The sequence below is a fragment of the Dendronephthya gigantea genome, unplaced genomic scaffold (genome assembly GCF_004324835.1).
Source record: "Dendronephthya gigantea isolate DGI-Jeju-01 unplaced genomic scaffold, DenGig_1.0 000092F, whole genome shotgun sequence".
Lineage (NCBI taxonomy): Eukaryota > Metazoa > Cnidaria > Anthozoa > Malacalcyonacea > Nephtheidae > Dendronephthya > Dendronephthya gigantea.
Window position 1 is genome coordinate 509,508 of NW_021163102.1, and position 22,521 is coordinate 532,028.

The following is a 22,521-nucleotide window of genomic DNA, read 5'->3' on the forward strand; positions in this document are numbered from 1 at the left end:
GCCCAGGGGGGTAGGAATACAGGAATAGAAATAAAGTATTGCTGGAAATGTCTAGTCCTGTTTTCAAAAGAGATTTTGAGGCTTTTATACTCGGAGTATTGCAGTGTATTAGTACGTGTGAAAATATGAGATTTTGTGAAAAATCTTATCCCCAAAACGAAGGAACTACGTATTGCGTATTCAGATTTTCCCTAAAAAAATTTTGCGAACATCACCCAAGCTTCAAACAGACGATGCTTAATCACATCAAAGTAGTATTTAATTAGTATAATTACATTGAACTGACTTTAATTAAAAATTATCTATTTAATTAATAATTTAATTAAAAGCCCGAGTGCCGTCTATGCACGTTTTAATATTATATAAGTCTTTGACATTAAAATGAATAAATATCTTTGAATATCATAGTGTATCTCAAAGTAATTAGAAATATGTTGCCCTTTTTTCCTGTTAAGACTGGGACATAGTCCGACCACCACCGTAGCCAAAAAAATCTTGTCAGTAAAGGCCCTGTTAAGGTCTGTTCAGAAGATCCAATTTTGTTGGATTTTGCTGCTCATATACTTTGCAAGTCTACAGACTTTAAAACATCCATCAAAAGTGAATTGAGAGATGTAAATTTGGCATCTACCGAACTTAATTTGTCTTTATTACAATCCATGGCGTTTCTTACACTTACATTTGAAGATTCTTCACTAATTTACATCCCTCAAAACTCAAAACTACAATTGCATTGCAAGTTGCAAGAAAAATTGCGTCGTGTAGCACGGCCTTAGGTTTCGTACTGTTTCTAATTTTTACACCGTCTTGAATTAGCCTTTCTCACGATGACGTTTTGGGGTACTTTCAATTTTCTGAAATGGGTTTAAAAATTATGTTTAAACATCAAAAGCATTTTTTTTTTTAATAAACAGACCATTTGAAGAATAAATTCAGCCTAAAATTAAAGACAGTCGCCGTTACCAAGTCTTACGCTCACGGTTTTTGAAAAAAGTACTCCAAAAATGGCGGCATATTCGTCATCGTGAGAAAGGCTAATTGAGCTGAACTGCACGACCATGTGGGTACATTCCCCAAATACCGCTCAACACGAGAGGTATTGTCAAATATAATTTTTGTATCTACAATAAGGTGAAAAAAGTTTGAATTTCTATTTTTCCTCTCATCTTTTACGTCTTTCTTTAGAGAATCAGGATGTCTATAATACAAACACGGATGTCTGAGCCAAGGGAGTTGAAACATCGTTTCGATAATATTTTACGCTAGACTCAAATCTACAAGTCTCAATTACAGCAAAGACCCAGCTGTACTTAACCAATTTTTAACTGGACCAGCTGCTCAACTTGGTTATTGTTTATTTATAATGTAACTATGACGCCAATGACATAAATGCAAACATTTCAGTCTTAATGCTGTCTGAAGAGATCAAGAGAAGTACATTGCACTGTAGGCTATAGTGCTTTACATTGTAGTGCAATTTCAATATAAGCTCAGCGGAATCATGAAATCTGCTAGATTTTCCGCAGGTGAGATTTTGAAACTTTCGTGCCCAGGATCTTTCGACGTGAATCGTGAATAAAAAAACGCTATTTTACGGATATATGCGCAATTAGTTTTTCAATAATACATTAAACGCTATTTAGCATAAAAACGTCAAATAATAATATTAAAAAAGCTTTACTGCATGCTAGCGTGACGTTGAAGAACTTAGTCTTAGACTTATAGTTATACCAAGTAAGTACACATGCAGCAGCTTTCGTCAAGACACTGCAACTGCAAGTCATAAGTAATTTGAGAGGCAAAGATAATGTTGTCCAAAGAACTTATAAGGTGGGTGCGCTCTATATGATATAGCATTGACGAATCAATAATGATTCGAGTTTCCTATGTAGAAATAGTGTGCCTCGAGTAATGATTGATCTCCTTGTCCTTGAAGAACGTGCCATAATGTGATTCTGTTTTTCAATCTTCCTCAAACTTCCTTGTAAGTTCGCTTACAGCAGCTCCGATGCACCGTGAGAATAAATGATTTCATTGTGGACAGCTCTTTCCTATTAAAAAACGGCCTTCTCTTAGTTATGCGTGGTGATGAATTCTTGTGTGTCACATAAGTTTTACCGTGGAACCTTTTTCTGCAGTTAATCCCAGGGTACCTTCTTTCAATTTGGTTGTATCAGCAAACCTTAGCTGTTTTTAGTTGGCTTCCTACTATGGAAGAACCAATGTTTTCCATTTCAAGCATCTGAAATGCATTAGATGTGACAGCCGTGATGGATATATTTCCAGATATCATGCATCGTCTGTTTTATTACTTGATTTTGTACTGATTTCTAAATGGGTTTTTTCCTATCGACTATATATAAGTGAATAATTTGAATGTCTTAATCCTAGTTCTGTTGTTGCCAAAGTACTGAAAAATATTTGACAACTTTGTATATGAAATTCAAATAATTACGTTTTGCTCCTCAGTAAACTTCTTTGTTTATTGTTTGGCTCATCGGACTCGTTTTTGTGTTACACCGGCACTTACTCATACTACCAACACATTTGTGAAAAAAACTTTAGTTTGGAATAGATTTAAAATTACCGCCTGCACTAGCTATAATCAATCTCATATAAGTGCCTGCAAAAGGCCTAAAGGAAAGTAGGAATTTAGTCTTCAGTTTCAAAAGTTTCACTATAGTTGCTCGTTAAATAAATATACATTAATAAATAATTGTAAATGTAAATAGTATGGCAGTAAAGAGTATTATAAAACGACCATTTCAGGAGCCTCATAACCTTGAGAAAGTTGGTCTTAATTTTTTGTTCTCATAGCAAAAAAATGAAATATACTTAAAACTATGAAAGTGAAATGGCTTCTAACAGACATTTAAGAGTGGCTTTTAACAGACTTCTCAGTCCAAATATCCGGCTAAATTACAAAGTCATTCAGTCATTCATCGTCAGATGAACGGTATGCCACTTCCATAAGCCAAGAACTGCGTGCAGTCTCTCATAAGGCATATCGAAAGCTTAGCCTTAGGTGTTTAAATTATTAATGGAGAGTTTCATTAATTATTGTTTCATAAATGACAACGCAATTAGCACTAAAATAAATAAAAAACAGCTTTTAATCAAGTGTGATGCATTTTCTTTTCGGCGTATACCCAAGAAATATCTTCATTTTTACGCTGTAGATTTTTAATGCATAAAATTTTAGTATTGTTGGATGCCGCTATAACATTTTGAGCACATATTACGCGACAAACACAGACATAGAGAAAAATACCCGGGCCCCCTCTTATGATAAAAGAAAGAATTTAAAGCCAGATGGCATGCAAAAGCTAGTGATTCGACTGACTTGCATGTGTTTGTGACTTCGTGTCTATATTCGTGAATACCAATTGAAACTCACTATTTTGGATAATGCGTGCGTGCATGCATGGTTAAAATTGGTCATTTTTGAATAATGAACTCTCCTTGGCCTAAAACGCGACCTACGTGTAACGCCAGATGGACACTGAGCCATAACATAATTTCGTCACGTTGAAAGGTACGCGAACGGCAACAGCTGGTATCAAGAAAAACAACATATTAACACGCGAGTTAAGAAGTAATTTCGATGCAGGAAATAAGATAATGTTCGCAAGAGGTTTGAGGTAGGACATCAGCGAATTAATTTACGATAACACTTTAACCATTTAAAGTGTCAGAGTTTAATAATAATATGAAGAAACTCTGCATGTGTGCGATCAAAGTCATGTTAGACTTATCTTGCGAAATTGTATGAATTGTTTTGTAGCAGCCTTTTTTTTGTTTAACGAATTACTACATGCTGATCACTTTTAGGCCCCCTCTTTTGCGAACTGATAAGAATAAAGGTCGACACAAACTAGACGCAAAGCGACAACGCGGCGTTTTCAGAAGCATAAGAACTGAAATAAATTAAAACTAATGAAAACGAGATCTGATGACAGTAAATGGCTTCTCATACAGTAACACAGGTCCTTCATTGATACCAGAAAATAACTTCTGAAGAAGTCAACCCGTATAATTGTAAATAGTTATTATTATTATATTATATAGACCTTCTTCGGACAGCATGAAGATGACATTGCTAATAAACCCATGCCCGTAGCTTAGCGCAATCTCTTAAGCCCCGTACAGACGGGCAAGTTTTCCTTGACAAGTTTTCATGCGGCCAAATTTTACCTGCTCGTGTGTACGCGAAAAAGTTGACAAGTTTTCCTTGACAAGGAGCTTTGTTCAAACCTCAAAAGTTAGTCATGTCAGCAGCTTTTCAACAAGGAAAAATGCTCGTGTGTACAGCCAATCAAGAAAATTTTTAAAGGAAAACTTGCGCAACAATATATTTGAGCCAATCGAGCGGGTTTATGAAATTTTATCATTTTTTGTATGTTTTGAAGTTCGGTGGTATACTCATTTTATCATCGCTCATATTATCGTAAAACTTGTCATATTTCTTGCGTAAACACGAGCAAATAAAACTTTGCAAGGAAAATTTGTTCGCCATAGCCCAGACACACGAGCAAGTGAGTTGGTCAAGAAGATTTGTGAAGGAAAACTTGCCCGTTAACAACACAAGCAAAAGCAGAACGGCCATCGGGGTCTTTAGTATGCTAATTGTCGACCATTTTTACTTTATAGTTTAGTCACTGTCATGTTGTCAACACTCGCGCACACCACATCCATGTTCAACGGGGAGCCCCAACTCACTATAAAAGCTGAGAGAAATAAGGCATTCGACGAATCCTGTCTAATTAAAAAGTTCGAGATAAATAAGGAAAACATAGCAGATTGTTTGAGCCACTGTCTTGAGGACTGTCGATGTCAGTCGTTTCAAATTTGCCAAAATACAGAATGTCAACTATGTTCAAGTCACAAAGAAGAAAACAGTTCATTGCTTCATGATCAAGATGGCTGCGTCTATGCTGTTTACGATTTAAGACATTTAATGGACGTTTTTCAGTTCCAGGTAACTCAAATCACAAACTACCACCACTTTTCTAACCTCGTTCTTATATAGGTGTTTTCCCTATGTTCGGAACGAGTGTTATTCTTCGCCAACTGGAGGTTTTTTAAAACAATCGGTTACTTTTACTAAATCTTACCGTTGTTTGCGCTTACTTGCGCAGTGATGTAATCTGCCTAAAATAATTATAATGGGAGATAAAAGAAAGAAGTTTTCATAACTATATAATCACCACCAAAACCACTACTAATAAATATCTACCCTTCCAACCTCAGGAATTCGACGATCAATGCACTGGATTGAGTTGTTATATGAAATACAACTGTTGTCAACGATCAGAGCTCTGTCCAGGCAAGAAAATATGCAAACCACAGAACTCCACTGAACAACCCTGGAAACGATTCACCTGCGAATGCCAAGTTGGCTACAATGGAGACAACTGTGACCAGACAATCAGATCGTGTGCCGGGTATTTGGATCGCCCCCGACAATCAGGCATGTATAAAGTGTTTGATTCTAGCAATTCATTGTATGAAGTATACTGTCATTTTGATTCTGATGGCCGTGCTTGGACGCTGGTGCAGTCGTTTAGCTTCGCACGGCGAGCAGTCACAAATAGCGTTTTTCAAGAAAAATTAAGTGCAGACCATCCTGTCAGTGAAAATGAACTACAATGGAGCGGTTATCGACTCAGCAAAGCACGAATGCAGTCGATTAATCTGGATTCAAATTATATCGCGTTCACTTGTGACTACAAGAAGGAAGACGAAGTCAACAGTTTGGATTATCTTCAAATATCACTCGATGACCTTAAAAATAAAGATATCACAACAAAAAATCCAAACAAGGAAGTGTTAACTTTCGAGGGTAGGATTAATGAAAAAAGTTTAACGGGATGTAAAGTAAAGCTTCACCAGAGTGACAGCGGCTTACATGTACATCTGGAAAGCAAAGAAAATTGTGTGTTTAATCCTACAAACCCAAGTGGCTGCGACAAATTTTATTATTTTAGCTACTTTCCTGACGCGGGTTGTTTGATGGAAACTCATCGTTGCTCCCAAAATGTAAATTCTACAACACAACTATGGTTTGGACAACTTAGGAATTGAAGTTTTCAGAGATGTGTTTAGCAACATAACTATATGTAACTACTTTTCAGTATTAACTAGTATACTTTTCTAGTGCACGCATGCAGCGTGCATCTCATTTCACTGGGCAATATTCAACATGCATGTGATTTCATCCATATTTACTCAGCCAACTCAAACCTCGTGTCCACATAGCAGTGTGACCATATATGAATAATTTTAAAACAATATAGCTGCTCAAATCTAGTTAGGCTTTCCCTTCCCAGTATAAATTTGTGCATCCAACCCGGCCAACCGTATATGGTTATAAAATTTATCAGATCTGGTCACGCTGCCACACACCTGGGTATATACTGATGTACCACTAGTGATCCGCTAAAATCCATGTATTCACAAGTACTAGTTGATTTCTTATTGACATATATGAGGATCACTCCAAAATCGAGCTATGTTCTTGTGATCCTATCATGTCCTGAGTTCTTTCCTCCTCTGTGCCATGTGTGGCTTTTATTTCTCCAGATTCTTCTCCTGCACCAGAAAAATAAACAGGATAAAAAAGTGGCATTTTGAATATCTCACCTGGAACAGTATGATTGTGATATAACTGACATGGCTATATACTAGCATACAGTACCCAATTCAGAATTTTTTTCATTTTGGGTATTCTTCAAAAACACTCGAATCATGTCAAGGTTTTTGGTGGTATGACACATGTATTTTGAATTCTTTTCAGTCTCACCATGCACCATTTCACCTGAAAAAGTCAGGGCAACTTGATACACAAAAAGTTTAGTACATAACTCTAAATTCATATTTAAATAACTTTACATATTTAACTTCCTATAACAGAGATTTAACGCTTACAGTTTTCTTCAAAAATAATGTTTGTGCCAATAGATTCTAAACACAATCAAAACATTCTGTCATTAGTAAGTCAAAATAATACAACATAATTTTACTGAAATACCTAAATATAAGCTCTTATAAGCTACCTAAATATAGATTTGACTAATAAAGCTACATAAGCCAAGGTTGAAATAAATTAACGATTTCCATACACATAGGCATTACCATTGTAACTTCCACTGAAAACCATTCTATCTATCTGCATTGCAGGTTCATCTGTATCAATACCCTACAAAATCATGCCAATGAAACAACATGATAAGATCTTACCAACTGAAAATTGCATAATGTTGAAACAATGCAATAATAATTTGGCATCTAAATATAGAGAATTTGATTTGAAAGAGATAATGTGAGCAAAAAACAGAACAATAGTACTAGTACTTACCAAGACTTTACAGTTTGCTGCATTGCACTTTTTCAAATATTCATTGTCAATTATGCCAGAGAGATGAACAACCACCAGCTGCTCCTGAGTAAAAAATACTTTGTGCTACAGTCTTATATTCCATACACTCCAAAAGTGTTGCTTCTAAGATATTTAGACATTTTTTGTGCATTTAGAATTATGTTGACTGAGTGGCTATTGAAATTGTTGCAAATAGCATTTCAGTGACCCTTAATTCAATTTTGTGTTAGACAACCTTACCCCACATATTTTTTGGTCACAACTAAAGTTTGAAGGGCTGTATGTTTATCATGGTTAACTTGGAAATGCATTGTCAAGAATGTGGGTTCCAGAACACAGCCTAGAAGGTCAGTAAAAATTGTGTAGCAATTCCAATCCTGTTGAATCGTCCAGGAGTTGAGAGTCCCTGAATATAATTTTTCTGGAACTTACCCATCTTGTTCCTAAGCTACATTAAACTACACTCATTAGTCATTACCCCAGTAGCCAGCAGGCCCAGGCTCCCAGCTAAGATATTAATAACGTGACAATCTGAAATAAAAAAATACCTCCTCCTCCCATTCCTCGTCATTTTCTTCACCATCTGCATTCATATTTTTCTAAGATTTCTCACTTCTAGTGGTTTTATTTTACAAAAATTGCAAAAACAGTTCTAAAATTGTAAAAATATACAAAACAAAGAGCACGTGCGCTAAACTATATCCTTCAATCAACGTTCGCAGCCACTGACCATTTTTGTAGAATTCTGCTGGAAACTTGCGGGAAATTTCGGAGATAATTGAAACAATATAGACTTTTAATTTGTTATTTTTTATTGTTTATCGCTTTTGATTATACCACAGAATAAGAAACACGAAACAATCCCAAACCAGGATACTGATACTAAAAAACAGCCTAAACAGGCAACGGTTTTTGGTGAGCTTGCGAGCTTCATGGCCGGAAATACTCTGGAAATTTAGAGTTGATTGAGCGGAAGCATATGTAGGCGGAAGTCTTCAAAATTGTGACAAAATGTTACAATTGTTACAAATTATTTTGGCAGGATAAACATTATTTATTCACCTGTTATATTACATAAGGTGAAGAACACTACAATATTTAGGAGGCAACCCAGGCGAATTTTTTATATTGCAATATTAGAAGAGGATTTTGTCTTCAAATCATGTATCGTGGAGGTTCTAGTCATGTAAGTTCAATGACCAAGTTCCAGAACTGATTGCAAGCGTTCTGACTTCTGATTTGTTAATAAATATTTTTTACTAAATTTTGGTGAACCCCTTTAAAGTTTAAACACACTTTATATGGGTCTATACAGTTGAAATACGTATTCGAAAATTTGTGTATATATTTTAATCAAAGCTAATTGAGATAAATCAAACCTTTTCCGCTGGCAATTTAGTACATTTAGGCTTTAGCTAGCTAGGCGAAAATTGTGCCCCAGTAAGTATCTTAATATTATAATAAAAGTCAAATTCATTGCTGTTAGTTTTGAAGTGCTTTTGTTCTTCAGAGTAAGCATATTTATCATCAATTTCCAAAAATCATATCATGACTTATGTACATAATTGTATAGATTGTTTATTTACTATTGTGTCAATTAGGGAATGTTTAGCCTTTACAACAAGCCCAAAAAATTCCTTTTTCAAAAAAGGTTTATTTTGGTTGATATTTAACCTTACTATTTTATTGTACATGACTATTTGAATGTTGACCTGCTCCATTACACATTGGCCACCTACGCTTATTGCAGACCTGCTGCTGTGGTATATTCTTGTTTTTTCTTGATTGTTACTATATATTACTACTTAAAAGACTAAAATAAAATATAAAAATATCAAAAATGTTTCATGTTAACAAGTTATGAATAGAATGTGGAATATGTTTCGGAATTTTTCAAGAAATGATGTATATACGTACAATGAGGTAATATATTGGTAATTGTATTTATTACTATCTGATAATAATGGATGACAAATTTTACTAAAAAGGATATGATTGGATACAAAAAACTGTACTTGACCCTTCTGACCAATCTTTACTATAGGTATATTTTATTATTTATCATAATTACGGTGGATAACAGAACTCAAACCCATAATTTGTATTGCCCTTCATTATATATTCATTTCATAAAATCATCATATAGAAGGTCTGTAGTAAATAGGCACCCACAATCAAGCACTGCATAGTTAAAAGAAAAATTATCATGCTAAATAAATCTAATAAGCAAATAAATTTACTTCATTGCAAAAGCAAATTTCAGTACTTAATCAGCACTGCTTGAATGAATGCACCTTATAGCTCTTGAATTTCTCTTCATAAATTGCAAGGTGCATAATAACAAGGTTAGTCAGACGTCTTCGGTCTTCCAAACCATTATGAATTTTCTTAAGGTCTTCTCAAGTCCAAATTGGAAAAAAAATCATTTTGAATTCCAGGAGAAACTAACTTCGTCCACACAAGTCACTGCTGATGACAACGCATGTGAATTTTGATTTGTAGGCTGGTCGTTCTTCTGACATAGACTATGGCCACAGTCCAGATCGACATACTAGAGTAAGCTACACACGCAATCCATCGTGATCCTTGTAGAGTGAAAGCAGTATTTGTGCAGCAGTGTTGGGGGTTTTTATAGTCCTTGGTGCCTTTCCGCTTCTTTACTGGAACGAGGTAAGTCGACCAGTAAGTAACATTGCCCTTTCCTTGTGCAAAGCGGCGTTTAAGATGAAGTGCCCTAAATTAAACTTTCGGCTGTACTAAACATCAGTCAAGCCTCAGTCTAGTGAGTATAGTATTCTCCTCAATGTAAAAAATCAAACGTGGAACCTCGATTGTTCTTTCTTTTTCAGAATATGTTACTCTATACTTTTCTAGGGTCGTGCGGTGAAAACGGCCGCAGCGTTGGACGAAGGTCTAAAATACGTCATCCATGTCGACAATCCTCGACAGATTAGCAGAACAGAAGATGGAAAACTGATTCACGTAACAGGGGTTCTGCAAACTGATCAAGTGAGCGTATTCAAGTCTTAACAACGACCGTACCCAAGGCAATGTGCACTACCTTTATCAGAATCTTGTATGACGAGCCTCAACCAAGTTGCGTGTTCTTTTTTAATTAAGGTTGTATCAGACCCAGAATATATGGTTGCGATGAAAGCTGTGAAGCTGAAAAGACAAGTTGAAATGTTTCAGTGGGTTGAACATAAAAGTGAAAGGTAAAGGCATTGTTGCAAAAATTCAATTATAATTTTGAAATGCACAACAGTGTAGCAACGTGCCAATTAACGACGACTTCCCGCCATTTCTGTGCCATCAAGGGAGGCGCAGCGGCCCCTTCACCCCGTACGCCATTTATACGCTAAAGACAAACGCTAAAGATTGCTTGAAGGTTTTGTTCCCTGTTAAACATCCGACGTCTAAACTAATCCAGATTTGTGGCTTAAAGTGGGACGTTTTTCTTTTTTTAAATATTTAACAGGAAAATCCAAGAGGGAGGGGAAACAAGAGTGGAAACAACATTTCATACAGTTAGTATTATATTAGAAAGAGCCTCTGACCGCTGTTATTCTGTACCACTCACTGAGAGGTTTCTTTAGAAAAAGAATGGCGATCGGGTCTGGTAAATAGTGCACTATTTGATAGAAGTCACCTTCATGAGAACCCAAGGTATTTGTATGCTATGAACTATACGAGTCGTTGTTTCTGCCAACCTATAAGCACCTTTCCTAGTTGAGTCTATGTTTGTGCACAGCAACTACACCAACCATCTTTTTGCTATATATACACGATGACCACTGGCTATCTAGCAAGCCTTTTTCGAATAATAAATACGTCTACGATCCATCCACCAGTTTATAACCTGTATGTTCCTCTTCCAACTAGTTCTATGATAATCACATCTAAACTATACGAAGTTGATCATGTTTACCTTGGGGCATTTGAACTTTCTGAAGGTTAGTTCAGAGCGAAAGAATTAGAAGTTTCCCAGTCATGAAATTTGTCGAGAATATGTTTTGAAGAAAAATTATCTCGATCATCTCTATTCCATTCGTTTCTTCTCAATTCTACATCTTGTTGTCTTTAGGGCTTGTAAACGGAGTAAATAATTTCAAGCCATTTCGCCTTAATGAGATACCAGCGACCCATGACAAACAGTTACGTCCGCCCAAGTTGCGCGATGGGATATTGTATCATTCCCGAGATCCTATGAGACCAGAGGTGATATAGTTTGTTAACTTCACGTCGTTAGCTTCAGTTCCTTTCTTTCCACAACTCGCAAAAATAAAAGTCTTGTTTCAAAAGTTTTTTAAGACCATGCAATTTGGTAACGCAGCAACCGTTTTTGTTCTTTTGCAGATTGGTGACCTAAAGGTGAGCTTCAGTTATGCAGGATACTGTGGAAAGGCAGGCACGCCACATGGTGAACCTATGACTGTAAGATTTCAACCAAATGTGTACATGCTGTTTTCTATATTATATATTTATATACAGTCATTATCACTTACTTGGTTCCATATTCAGGTGAGCATAGTTGCCAAACAAACTGGACATAAGTTAGGAGCCTACGAAACTGATTCTGGTTATCCATTGGAATTACTCTACCCTGGAAAGTTGTCTGCAAAGGTGAATATGTAATAAAATCGTTAGGTTATCAACAAGAGAAAAATAAGCAGATTAATAACCGTTCAATTTATCTCTAGGCAATATTTGAAGCTGAGCATGCATCGAACGTGACAATGACATGGCTCCTGCGTGGTGTTGGTTGGCTAATGTTTTTCCTGGGATTTATCATGATGACAAGTATCCTAACAACATTAGGTAATAACTGGTTACTTTAGGCCCCGTTTCCACTGTGTGTCCACATATCGGGATACAAGTGTAACCGGCAAATATTTCGCGGATGGTTGAGAGTTTTCTTTCCAAAATATCTACCTGTGGCAAAGATTACATTTTGTGCGTTCCGCTAGATACGTTAAAACAAAACGACCTGAACAAAGTTGATACACTTGTATATGGCTAAGTGGAAACGGGGCCTTAGCCTTAGTCATGATTTACACCAATGCAAAAGCTGAATTTACATGCACATGCCATGTTTGGGCTTGTCGGTTCCTAAATAGCTTGTTTCCAACACCATAAACGGCTTATGCTTTCGGGATACTCACCGAGTTCACACTAATAAACAGTTCACACTGATACACTGAGCAATGCTGTATGAGAATATAATAAACTTTTTTGTTTAGTATCGAGCAATGCCGTATGAGAATACAATAAACTTTTTTGTTTAGTATCTTGGATCCCAATCGTTCGTGATATCATTGGACTTGGCGTTACCTTAGCCTGTGTCGCTATGGCAACGTCATTCTCATTGGTTGTTATTGCTATTGGCTGGATAAGATTCCGCCCTATGCTTGGCTGTGCTTTACTGGCAGCTGCCGCTGTACCATTCATTTTATCAAGGTTCAAAGCAAAGTCTGAGAAGAAGTCTGAGAAGTTTTAAGCTGAACAATATACCTCCACTGAAAATTATTTTTCAATGTCAATTAGCCAGTATTAATCTTCTTACTATAGTTTTAGTTTGTCTTGTCGTTTGATCTTCAAACTACAGGACGGATGATATCATGATATACGTCACCACTTCCTTTTTGCCAATAGAGATCTTAAGATCTACAAGACTACAACGTCAATTCTTCAACGCCGACATCAGCTAATACTATGCAGGAGTTGATGAACTAAAATGAATTTTATTTTGAATCCCACTAATGTAACGAAACATTGTCTACGCCTGACTTTGCATTTCCGCCGCAACAATTTTCAAATCTGTTCGGCAGAACTCTTCCAGAATAAAGCCATGTCTTAATATTTTATTATGCCAGTACTTCGTACAATTTTTACCTTACGACAAGTTTTCTTTTTTACTATGCATTATATCAAGGAGTTTATTTTTTCAATTCTCAGCATGCATCCTTGAAAATATCTAGAAATTTACTGCACTAGTTTCCGGACTGTATGTCATTATACTATTATTAAGCAATATACGTGCGATATTTATAAAAAAAATTGTTGTAAATTTAGTATTTAATACTTCGTTCTCAATTTATTAACAAGCTTTAAGCTATCAAAACATTGGCATTGCCGGTGTACTTTTATAAAGTGGGAAAAAAGAGTATTCTTACACTATGAAGGTTTGTATTGTGAAATTATTTTTTAAATCAATCCGATCTTGCAATTTTTATATATTAAGGACTAATTCCTCCTAGGCAAACGTACTTGGTCTCAATAAACTCTTCGATGCCATATTTTGATCCCTCACGTCCTAAACCAGATTGTTTTACTCCTCCAAATAAAGCTCCTTCTGTACTTATCAATCCTTCGTTTACACCTACCATCCCCACCTCCAATGCCTCCATGACTCGCCACGCTTGGCTAATGTTTTGAGTAAATACATACCCTGAAAAATATAGATAAAATACAAAAATACGTTAAAAAAAGCATTACAGCATGCTACTTCATACCCAGGGGGGTTGTTACACTCAACTCAGTCTCTTGTTATTGTGCGAATCGGAAAAAACAGACGTGGAGTGGTAACACGGTGGATTTTCATTGTGATTTTCTTGTGTGACATGTCACGTGCCGGTAATAAGATTCCTCTCGTCTCAGGGAGACCAAGGGGCCTTTGGGGATTGGATATCCCAGTGGAGAAACGAAATGATCATTAAAATGACTATAAACTATACCTGCAAGGCCAAATTTTGTACCGTTTGCCATTTTGATTGCCTCTTCTTCCGTTTTAAACCTATGAATTGAAATTTAGCTACCTCATTTTACGTCTTTCCAGAATTTCAGAATAAAGTGATGTGACAATGGTGACAACCTTCCTCTCCACCCCTCCATGTTTACTTGTGCTCGCTCAGCTTAACCATTGATCGGGCCTATCCTGGCAGACCTGGCTATCTTATGAGGCCTATCGGGCAAGATCGTAAAATGGTAACCAACATACCTAATAACGGGAGCTATTGGTCCAAATGTCTCCTCTTGACTTACAGACATATCATTAGTAGCATCCGCTAGTACAGTTGGCTCAAAGAATGATCCACCTAAATTACTCTTCTTTCCTCCACACACAACTTTTGCACCAAGCTGTATTGCCTCGCTCACATGGCGTTCTACCTGTAATAGAAAGAGAAGATACTTTTTCTATCTATGTATATTCGTATAGGTATAGGTATAGGTAAGGACAAGGGTAAGGAAGTTTGTGTAAGAAAACCTATACACTCTTTAGCGGAGCCATGTTGACCCACTGAACTGATATAAGACTAAAACGATTTTAAAAACGCTGGAAAACTATGCTCTAAACTATGTGCGTGTAGACTGCCTAAAAACCAGCCAAACCGAGTAACTTTCCACCCTTTCTATTTATTTACATTACTTTTTCAATAGCCTTAGCATTAATCAAAGGACCAACATCCGAGTCCTCGTCCATTCCATTTGCAACCACCAACTTTTTTACGTTTTCTACAAATTTCCCAACGAATTCTTCGTATACGGTATCGTGAACAAATATTCTGTTTGTTGCCACACAAGCCTGAGGATTACAAAACACATGAACTCTTTACGCAGAATACCAATCACACCCAACAAATGGTGTAGTCGAGGGTTTTGACACCAAAAAAAGTCTTGCTATAAGACCGTACTTGGGCAAAAAAATAAGTCTGTTATAGCTCACTGTTAGAACCACGTATTACATAAAACAGTACCATACATTTACAATATAAGGCCATACATACAGGACACATTTATTACACAGTATGTACAATAAATATATATTATACCATACTGTAACATACCTACATATATTAAACCACACATACATACTGTATACCTTACAGCACACATATACTATATGTATACTATATGTATACCATATATATTGCATACATTATCACACCATATCTACAGACATACACCACAAATATACCACACATAGTTTTTCAACATGTATATACTGTACCTGTCCACTGTTTCTAAATTTTGATGCAGCAGCATTCCTTGCTGCAGCCTCAACATCAGCACTATCAAACACAATGAAGGCAGCATTTCCTCCCAGTTCCATTGATGTCTTCTTAACAGTTTTTGCACATTTCTCCAACATCAGCTGAACACAAAAAAACATGTTGATAGTGGTTTAGGGCAACAGAGATATAAACACATTAAGACAATATTATCTGGATCATAGTCAAAATGCAACCATGACATCTGTGCAATTTCAGAGCAGTGCTCTTACAACTAAGCTACAGATATACTTGTGTATATACTTGTGAGAGATTAGGCATAAATCCAATTGGCGTGCGGGTAATAATTTGTTTTCCTAAACAGCTGTTAACATGCATTTAGAGAGCACTGCATTGACTGTGCTCTGATATATTTGAAATATGTACTTCTAACCTGTCCAGTTTCTGTTGATCCTGTAAATGAGAAATTTGTTACCAGGGCACTGTTCATGATTACATCAGTTACTTCTGGTGCATTGCTACGCGAACAAGGCAGAACGTTGAACACACCAGGTGGGATACCTGCTTCCTCTGCCAACTAAAATAATTGGCAAATAACTTCAATCTATTGCATCAATACAGTTTAAATCTTTCACCCTTATGCATGTGTGTGATGACCCATTATATTCTTTTCATTATTTTCTTTACTGTTTGAAAATGTTTTCCAGTTTTCCTATACTTCAAATTATTTAATTTCAGTGAGAATTTGAAGAGAGGAATATATATCTTAGACAAATATACAATAAAGGAAACAGCAAAATTCTCTCACACAGAGAGAATCACCTATTCAAACAAAAGCTTGTGTATAAAACACTACTGTACCTGTGCAAGTGCCAAAGCTGTAAATGGGGTGTCCTCGGATGGTTTACAAATCACTGTACAACCAGCTGCTAATGCAGGAGCTGCTTTACGGGTTAACATTGCTAATGGAAAATTCCACTACAATGGAGATATGATTCTGTAATCTGGTGTTAGAAAGCAATCGGTAGAGAAAGGGTAAACAAATGAAGCTAAGTACAGAGGAGCCTCATAAAATGAGAAAGCAAGATGGAAAAGGATTAGTTAAGGTGTTGGTGTCATAGAAAAGGGCTTATTAGACAGGAGCATACAAGACAGGACCTTTATAATGTAGATCGAATAGAAAGGTTAATAGAAAGGGGTGTGGCATAGAGGAGATGTGCAAGGTTATAATATAGAGAAGGTTAGGTATAAAGCAAGATACTGGATGGATTACCTATCATATGTTGAAGACCTTCATGCTTACCGGCACCCATAATGCAGCCACTCCACAGGCTTCCTTGACCACAAGAAGTCTTCGTCCAGCAACATGGGTTGGAATAATATCACCATATGTTCTTTTCGCTTCTTCAGCAAACCAGTCAATGAATGAACCTCCATAAGCAATTTCACCACGAGCTTGTGCAACAGGTTTACCCTAATATGAAAACATTGTGAGCCTAATATATGCTATTAAAATTCACCAAGATCATGACCTTGCTATAAACTTTATAGGGACTGCATGTAACAAAACAAAATCACCAAAATGTATAAGGCGTATCGCCTTTTAAAATATCCAAACTAGCATATTTTAAAATAAACCATAAAGATTTATCTTAAAATATGGTAACAAGTTTTCAACATACTGCTTCCAATGTTATTAGCTTAGCAATATCTTCTATATTCTCCATAAGTAATCTGTACCATTTTTTCATCAGCAAACATCTTTCCTACAGAGTAACAAAATACTATTCTCATTCACTATTCCTTGCATGATCTATCTACAATGTAATAAAAATTTGTGACAAATGACAAAAAAATTACTGTAAAATTCTGTGTAATCAACGATTATGTATACATGACATTTAATTTATGGTCCCAAGACCAGATAAGGCTGATAGGAGCTTACATGTACTTTGATGGAAATAAAACAAGTGATGCACAGACAGGTCTCCTTTCCTACTATAGTCGTGATACAGTGGCCTTCCTACTTAACATATTTGAAACTTGAAACATATTCACGGAACAGGACACTCCGTTCATCAAATGAACACAAGATGTCAGAGGATGTCAAATAATGTGATAATTATTCTAGTTTTATAAGATTAGCTAAGGCTCATTTTAACAATACAGCGGCAGAAAAACTCACTGTTTAGTAAAGTCAATCCATGCGTTTAGTCTATTAAATTGTATATATACATATAGTTATAGTTAGTTATACTTGTATTAAAGAAGAGCCACTTTGTGGAATATGCTAATAAATCTTTATTATCTTTATTATTAATATTATTATTATAACAACAGAAGTTAAAATATCAACTCAAACCTTCACTGTTGTTTTTTTCCAAGTATGATACGCATTACTGGCTTTCGACACAGCTTCTTGAGCCTCAGCTTTACCGACATTGGCCACACTTCCAAGCACTTCGCCATTGGCAGGATTTTTTACTTCAAAAGTCGCATTATCTGCCGCTTTGCACCACTCGCCACCAATATACGCAAGTTGTTTCTCCAAGAATGGCAACGTTTTAGATGACAAAGCTCTAGAATACGACATTGTAATGAGACGTTTATGTCTACCTAAGAGGGCTCAGTACTCGAAGGTACAGTACTGACTATATAAACGAATGTGCTAACTTTGGTTAGTTTGGTACTATAACTGCGCTCTTGCAAGTTGCAATTCCGAATTTTCCGTGATCGTGTGACCTCGTGACAATCACAAGAACAACAGGAACATGCCTGCCTCGATTTCAAGTTACTGCTTGCCATGGTAAAGTTACAATAACAAAGTACATAAAATGTCGGAAATGTTGTTGTAATAAAATGAAATCTCAAACATTTTCTTCTAGGCTTAGAACTTAGTTATTTTGAAGCTGGACTTGTTGGGATAGCCTTGTAACAAGTTACAAGTTGGACGATTCAAAAAATTGTCCTATATATATTGGTCGACAGCATATATCAAACAGTGCGAACAAGTCTTGTTGTACGAAGGCTGGATAGCGCTATCCATCGATCGGATAGTGATTTTTTCAACCTTTCTAAAAATGCTTGAAAATCAATAGGATTTCAGCTTAGGAACCAACAAGGCAACAATTATTAAAGAGGATCCTCAATTTAAGGTTTAATCCAAGTTTCAGCCAACAACGGGCTATTTTAAGAGCGATTGAAAAAACACTATCCGGTAAATAACATCCGGCTTTCACACAACCGGCCACCTTTTTGCAGACTGATTTGAATATGCATTAAGCCATTATGCAAGCGAATGTGATGATATTTTAGGCGCGTCTCAATCAAGACGCCAAAGGCAAAGACGCCGAAATCAAGACTTGGCTGAAGCTACCTTATGATTAACTTTATCCGCATTTTTTTATTAATAATATTTTCTACTTAACTTCAAAGGACATGTTAAAATTAAAAACCGTTAATTTTCAGATCATTTATTTATGTGTAATACCGAACGTCCTATTAAATCCTAAACAGACTAAACGTAGTGAAAATTTCTTATTTTCGCTTTGAATAAAGATAGTTGGTATATTATTCATTTATTGCTACAATTTGCAGTGCATGAAAAAGCAAATGTAACGAAAAATCTTTTCTCTAAAAAGGACGAACTTTAGGTCGCTACAGACAATTGTCAAATGAATGATAATAATAACAACACAATTACTTATTTGTCACCATTCCCACCAATCTAAAACAGATTGACGCTTATCTTGTACTTTTCATGAGTTTTAAGGCCATCAACTATCCAAAGCATTTTACACCAGGGGACGAAATCCTCCCCCCAGTCAGTGAATGAGAAAATTTCCTTTTTGAAAGTTGAAAAATCTAAGTACAAACTACAAACGTGAAAGAAATTGATCTCGAAAGAGGTATCCTTCTCAAAAGAAGTATCGCTTTTTCGCAAGTGATCAAAAGTAATACAAAATTTTCTAGCTTTATTAGGCTATATTGTCTACATTTTCGCAACCATGCAAACTTCAGTATGTGTCTTTAAATTAATTTGGTTTTTAATTTTAAACTTATGGTGAACTAAGCATAAGCGAAGCATAAGTGGCTCGTCACACTGGTTATATAAAAATGTTGCGGTTAAGGTAAAATAACTTGTGCGAAATTTACGTGAAACTTGTAATTTGATTGTTAAGAGATTCACTATACTCAGCCCTATGCTGCCCCATGCAGAATTTAATAAAACCATAGTTGAGTTGTAGATTCGGGATTATTCACACATTGATGGTTTTGTTCAAAACAAGTATGAGCAGTATCGTAATTGCCAAAAACTGAATAATATGAGTTGTAATAACAAGATGCTGATTTGGACAGTGGAGTAATACCACAAGTATAAAGGTACTGTGACACATACAGGTTACTGGTGTGGTGTTGACCCAGGTCAACATTACATTTTTCGCGTAATTTCTGTCCTCCAATTATGCCGCGTTGTATAGGCGTATCAGAGGTTCCATGCAAAACAAAAATATCCTCCGTTATATCTTGAAACGATATTTGAAGATAATCAGATTCTTCTACTTTACGCGTTTTCACATAGTCACAGGTGAACCGCAGAAGAGCAGAATGTTCTTTAATAGATTGCATCCTAGCTTTTCGAAGGCGATACCCCGTCCAAACAAGGTTGTTTTCGCTGACAGGAGTATCGGACGATATCGGTTTTCGAAATTGAGTAAATTTGGTGCCAACAGATCCATTTGCCAAGCTGAAAGATTGCACCAGAGTCCAAGCGCCATCAGAATCAAAATGACAATATACTTCATACACTGACTTGTCAGAACCCAGTACTTTATACATGCCCGATATCCGAGAACTATTGGCATACCCTTGGCACGATTTGATGAGTTCACTACAGTTGTCACCATGGTAACCATCTGGACACAACGTGTTTGGTTGGTCACATTTGTATCCATGGAAACCACTCTGACATTCGCACGTAAAACGTTTCCAGGGCTGTTGGAGAGAGTAACTTGGTTTGCATATTTTGTTTTTTGGACAAATTTCTGATTGTTGACAACAGTTGTATTTCATATAACAACTGATGCCTGAACACTGGTTTTCCAGTTTCTATAAAGTACATTAAAAATATTATGGTAGCTGCAATAGAACCCGCAAAACTAATTCTTACAAAAAATATATTGCCTTGCCAATAAGGCACCAAAAATCAAAATGGTTTTTCATCAAGAGGTTTTTTAACAAGGTTATTTCACGCATAAACAGTTAACTGAACTATGCTACAGCCCCTTCCCATTACGAGCCAAGGCCTAGCCTAGCTTTATACTAAAACAACTTCTACTGTATAGCTGAATATAGGTTTTTGTTGTCGTCACATTAAAAATGATTTGACCACCTTTACCTGAAACGTAAACGTCTCTGTAAAGTTTTGCATCTCGAACACAGAATAGATGCAGCCATCTTGGTCTTGCAGAAGTGAACTGTTTTCCTCCTTGTGACTTGAACACAGTTGACATTTTGTATTTTGACAAATTTGAAACGACTGACATCGGCAGTCCTTAAGACAGAGGCTCAAACAATCTGCCATGTCTCCACTTTTAACCTCGAACGTTTCAATAAGACAGGAATCATTTTTAAACCCCTTGTTTTTTTCTGCTTTAATTGTGAATTGTGCTGCTGTCAGGCATTTGTCTTTGAATATCACAGACGCCATAATGACAGCGACTAGTAAATAGTAACTGAAATATATGAAAATTTGTAAAAAATTGAAAAACTACAAGAGTAACTGTATAGACTATAGTGTATTGGAGGGGGGAATCTGGGGGACTCAGCCCACCTTGTTAAAATTCAATGTCAAGCTCCCCTTTCAGGATTTCATGGCTTCAATTTTTTAACCGTTCATTGTAAGTAATTTATGATCTTAATCTACCAAAATGGAACGTAGAATCTCAGCGCCAAATTGGCTCCTTAATAACAAAACACAGATGCGCCGCAACACATACACGAAGGCAAAACGACTGAAAACGTCACTTTCTAGTTTAAACTCCGTCCAGACAATCTTTACCAAACGTTTTAATACAGTTTTATATAGAAGTTCTATAGCCACTTGAATTGTTTAATACAACGTTTGTATTAAAGTTTTGTATTAAAGTTTTAGAAACCGGCATTCTAGTATAATGTTCGACTTTCCTTTTACTTTAATAACATATATCCCAGAGCCCCCCTTTGTAAAAATTTTGGCAATACACCCCTCAGTTTTTATAAGCAATGGAAAATATGTCAAAACTATGATCGGACGTTTGAAATTAGTATATATTATTAAGCAAATGTTTTTCAATGCGTATGTTTTTCAATGCGTGTGCAAATATATATTTATACATTTTACGTTGAAAAATTTAAACTCCTACCTCCAATATCTTTTGGTCAGGTACATATTATTTCCCAAATTCATATTCCAGTGCACTTAATATTTTTTTTAAATTGAAACTGAAGTGTTTGAGTTATAGAGCATTCAAAGTAGAATTCTGCATGCTCCTAATATTAGCCGGACACACTGAAATGAAATTCGTATAAAGATATATATATCACCACTGCCACTGTCAGTGATAATCAGTCGGCCCCATGCGTGGGAAGTTGATATGAAGAATAATTAAAATATACAAAATTGTTCTCTTCAAATTTGCGCCGTTTAAAGGATTAAATATTTATTTTCATGTGCAACGACAATAACTATGTCTATATGTCCATCTTACATTATTGTTTTAACAAAGTCAGTTAGGACAGAAATTTTACAAACTTATTAATTCCGGTGAAATATTAAGCTGGTGAAGTTTCGGCCTAGAGTTTAAGAAACCACAAGCTAGGAACACAGTCATACTGATGGCGTGATAGCGTGATGCATGGCAAACTCATAAATCATGCTAATCACGCCTTATTACGTGTACCATAAAACTATTCATATATCCATACTACAACATCAAATGTTATTTGGAATATGATCAAATTAAATGCATATATCGTTCATACAAAACTTATACAAAATTGTAAATTGTTTGATGTTCGCTAATTAAAATGGGGCTATTTCTGTTAGTCACCTGGTATTGTAATTTTCAATCGACATCCGTCGTATTAAAAAGG

The 22,521-nt window shown here is 36.0% G+C and overlaps 4 protein-coding genes across 6 annotated transcripts; 2 read left to right on the forward strand and 2 right to left on the reverse strand.

The window, feature by feature from the left end:
• The first annotated feature begins 1,805 nt into the window (after positions 1–1,805).
• Positions 1,806–6,101, forward strand: LOC114533471. The gene is made up of 3 exons (XM_028554991.1): positions 1,806–1,830; positions 4,651–4,978; positions 5,251–6,101. The coding sequence occupies exons 1-3, from the start codon at positions 1,808–1,810 to the stop codon at positions 6,082–6,084; spliced, it is 1,185 nt and encodes a 394-aa protein (XP_028410792.1). The 5' UTR covers positions 1,806–1,807; the 3' UTR covers positions 6,085–6,101.
• On the reverse strand, positions 6,027–8,406 carry LOC114533472 (general transcription factor 3C polypeptide 6-like). Of its 3 annotated transcripts, none has more exons than XR_003688063.1 (7): positions 7,811–7,861; positions 7,619–7,718; positions 7,358–7,441; positions 7,135–7,198; positions 6,928–6,963; positions 6,698–6,817; positions 6,027–6,591 (listed from the first exon to the last, which is right to left on the reverse strand). XR_003688063.1 is itself a non-coding variant. In XM_028554992.1 (7 exons), exons 2-7 carry the CDS (start codon positions 7,969–7,971, stop codon positions 6,494–6,496), a joined length of 447 nt encoding a protein of 148 aa, XP_028410793.1. In that variant the 5' UTR covers positions 7,972–8,030; positions 8,109–8,406; the 3' UTR covers positions 6,027–6,493. The 3 variants fall into 3 exon arrangements, 1 of the variants encoding a protein (XP_028410793.1); XM_028554992.1 differs by lacking the exons at positions 7,619–7,718; positions 7,811–7,861 and adding exons at positions 7,927–8,030; positions 8,109–8,406; XR_003688062.1 differs by lacking the exon at positions 7,811–7,861 and having other exon boundaries at positions 7,619–7,804.
• Positions 8,407–8,540: 134 nt separating this feature from the next.
• Positions 8,541–12,886, forward strand: LOC114533494 (transmembrane protein 43-like). Its single transcript, XM_028555024.1, has 12 exons — positions 8,541–8,564; positions 9,971–10,048; positions 10,253–10,387; positions 10,499–10,593; positions 10,857–10,909; positions 10,975–11,044; positions 11,261–11,331; positions 11,463–11,596; positions 11,735–11,812; positions 11,900–12,001; positions 12,079–12,196; positions 12,664–12,886. Exons 1-12 carry the CDS (start codon positions 8,541–8,543, stop codon positions 12,873–12,875), a joined length of 1,170 nt encoding a protein of 389 aa, XP_028410825.1. The 3' UTR covers positions 12,876–12,886.
• Positions 12,887–13,592: 706 nt separating this feature from the next.
• On the reverse strand, positions 13,593–18,138 carry LOC114533470 (glutarate-semialdehyde dehydrogenase-like). Its single transcript, XM_028554990.1, has 10 exons — positions 17,750–18,138; positions 17,070–17,153; positions 16,691–16,861; positions 16,249–16,365; positions 15,821–15,964; positions 15,387–15,530; positions 14,805–14,960; positions 14,376–14,545; positions 14,113–14,171; positions 13,593–13,826 (listed from the first exon to the last, which is right to left on the reverse strand). The coding sequence occupies exons 1-10, from the start codon at positions 17,978–17,980 to the stop codon at positions 13,615–13,617; spliced, it is 1,488 nt and encodes a 495-aa protein (XP_028410791.1). The 5' UTR covers positions 17,981–18,138; the 3' UTR covers positions 13,593–13,614.
• Between the last annotated feature and the right edge of the window lie 4,383 nt (positions 18,139–22,521).

Excerpts from the sequence above, each read along its gene's own strand:
- LOC114533471 (XM_028554991.1), top strand. The coding sequence starts at position 1,808 with ATGTTGTCCAAAGAACTTATAAG. Across the intron at positions 1,831-4,650 it reads TTGTCCAAAGAACTTATAAG|TTTAGTCACTGTCATGTTGT; the intron begins GTGGGTGCGCTC and ends TTTACTTTATAG. Across the intron at positions 4,979-5,250 it reads TGGACGTTTTTCAGTTCCAG|GAATTCGACGATCAATGCAC; the intron begins GTAACTCAAATC and ends TTCCAACCTCAG.
- LOC114533472 (XM_028554992.1), bottom strand. The coding sequence starts at position 7,971 with ATGAATGCAGATGGTGAAGAAAATGACGAGGAATGGGAGGAGGAG. Across the intron at positions 7,442-7,926 it reads ACGAGGAATGGGAGGAGGAG|GAGCAGCTGGTGGTTGTTCA; the intron begins GTATTTTTTTAT and ends TTTTTTACTCAG. Across the intron at positions 7,199-7,357 it reads CAGCAAACTGTAAAGTCTTG|GGTATTGATACAGATGAACC; the intron begins GTAAGTACTAGT and ends ATGATTTTGTAG.
- LOC114533494 (XM_028555024.1), top strand. The coding sequence starts at position 8,541 with ATGTATCGTGGAGGTTCTAGTCAT. Across the intron at positions 10,388-10,498 it reads GGGTTCTGCAAACTGATCAA|GTTGTATCAGACCCAGAATA; the intron begins GTGAGCGTATTC and ends TTTTTAATTAAG. Across the intron at positions 10,594-10,856 it reads GTTGAACATAAAAGTGAAAG|GAAAATCCAAGAGGGAGGGG; the intron begins GTAAAGGCATTG and ends AATATTTAACAG.
- LOC114533470 (XM_028554990.1), bottom strand. The coding sequence starts at position 17,980 with ATGTCGTATTCTAGAGCTTTGTCATCTAAAACGTTGCCATTCTTGGAG. Across the intron at positions 16,862-17,069 it reads AGCTAATAACATTGGAAGCA|GGTAAACCTGTTGCACAAGC; the intron begins GTATGTTGAAAA and ends TTTTCATATTAG. Across the intron at positions 13,827-14,112 it reads TACAAAATTTGGCCTTGCAG|GGTATGTATTTACTCAAAAC; the intron begins GTATAGTTTATA and ends TATATTTTTCAG.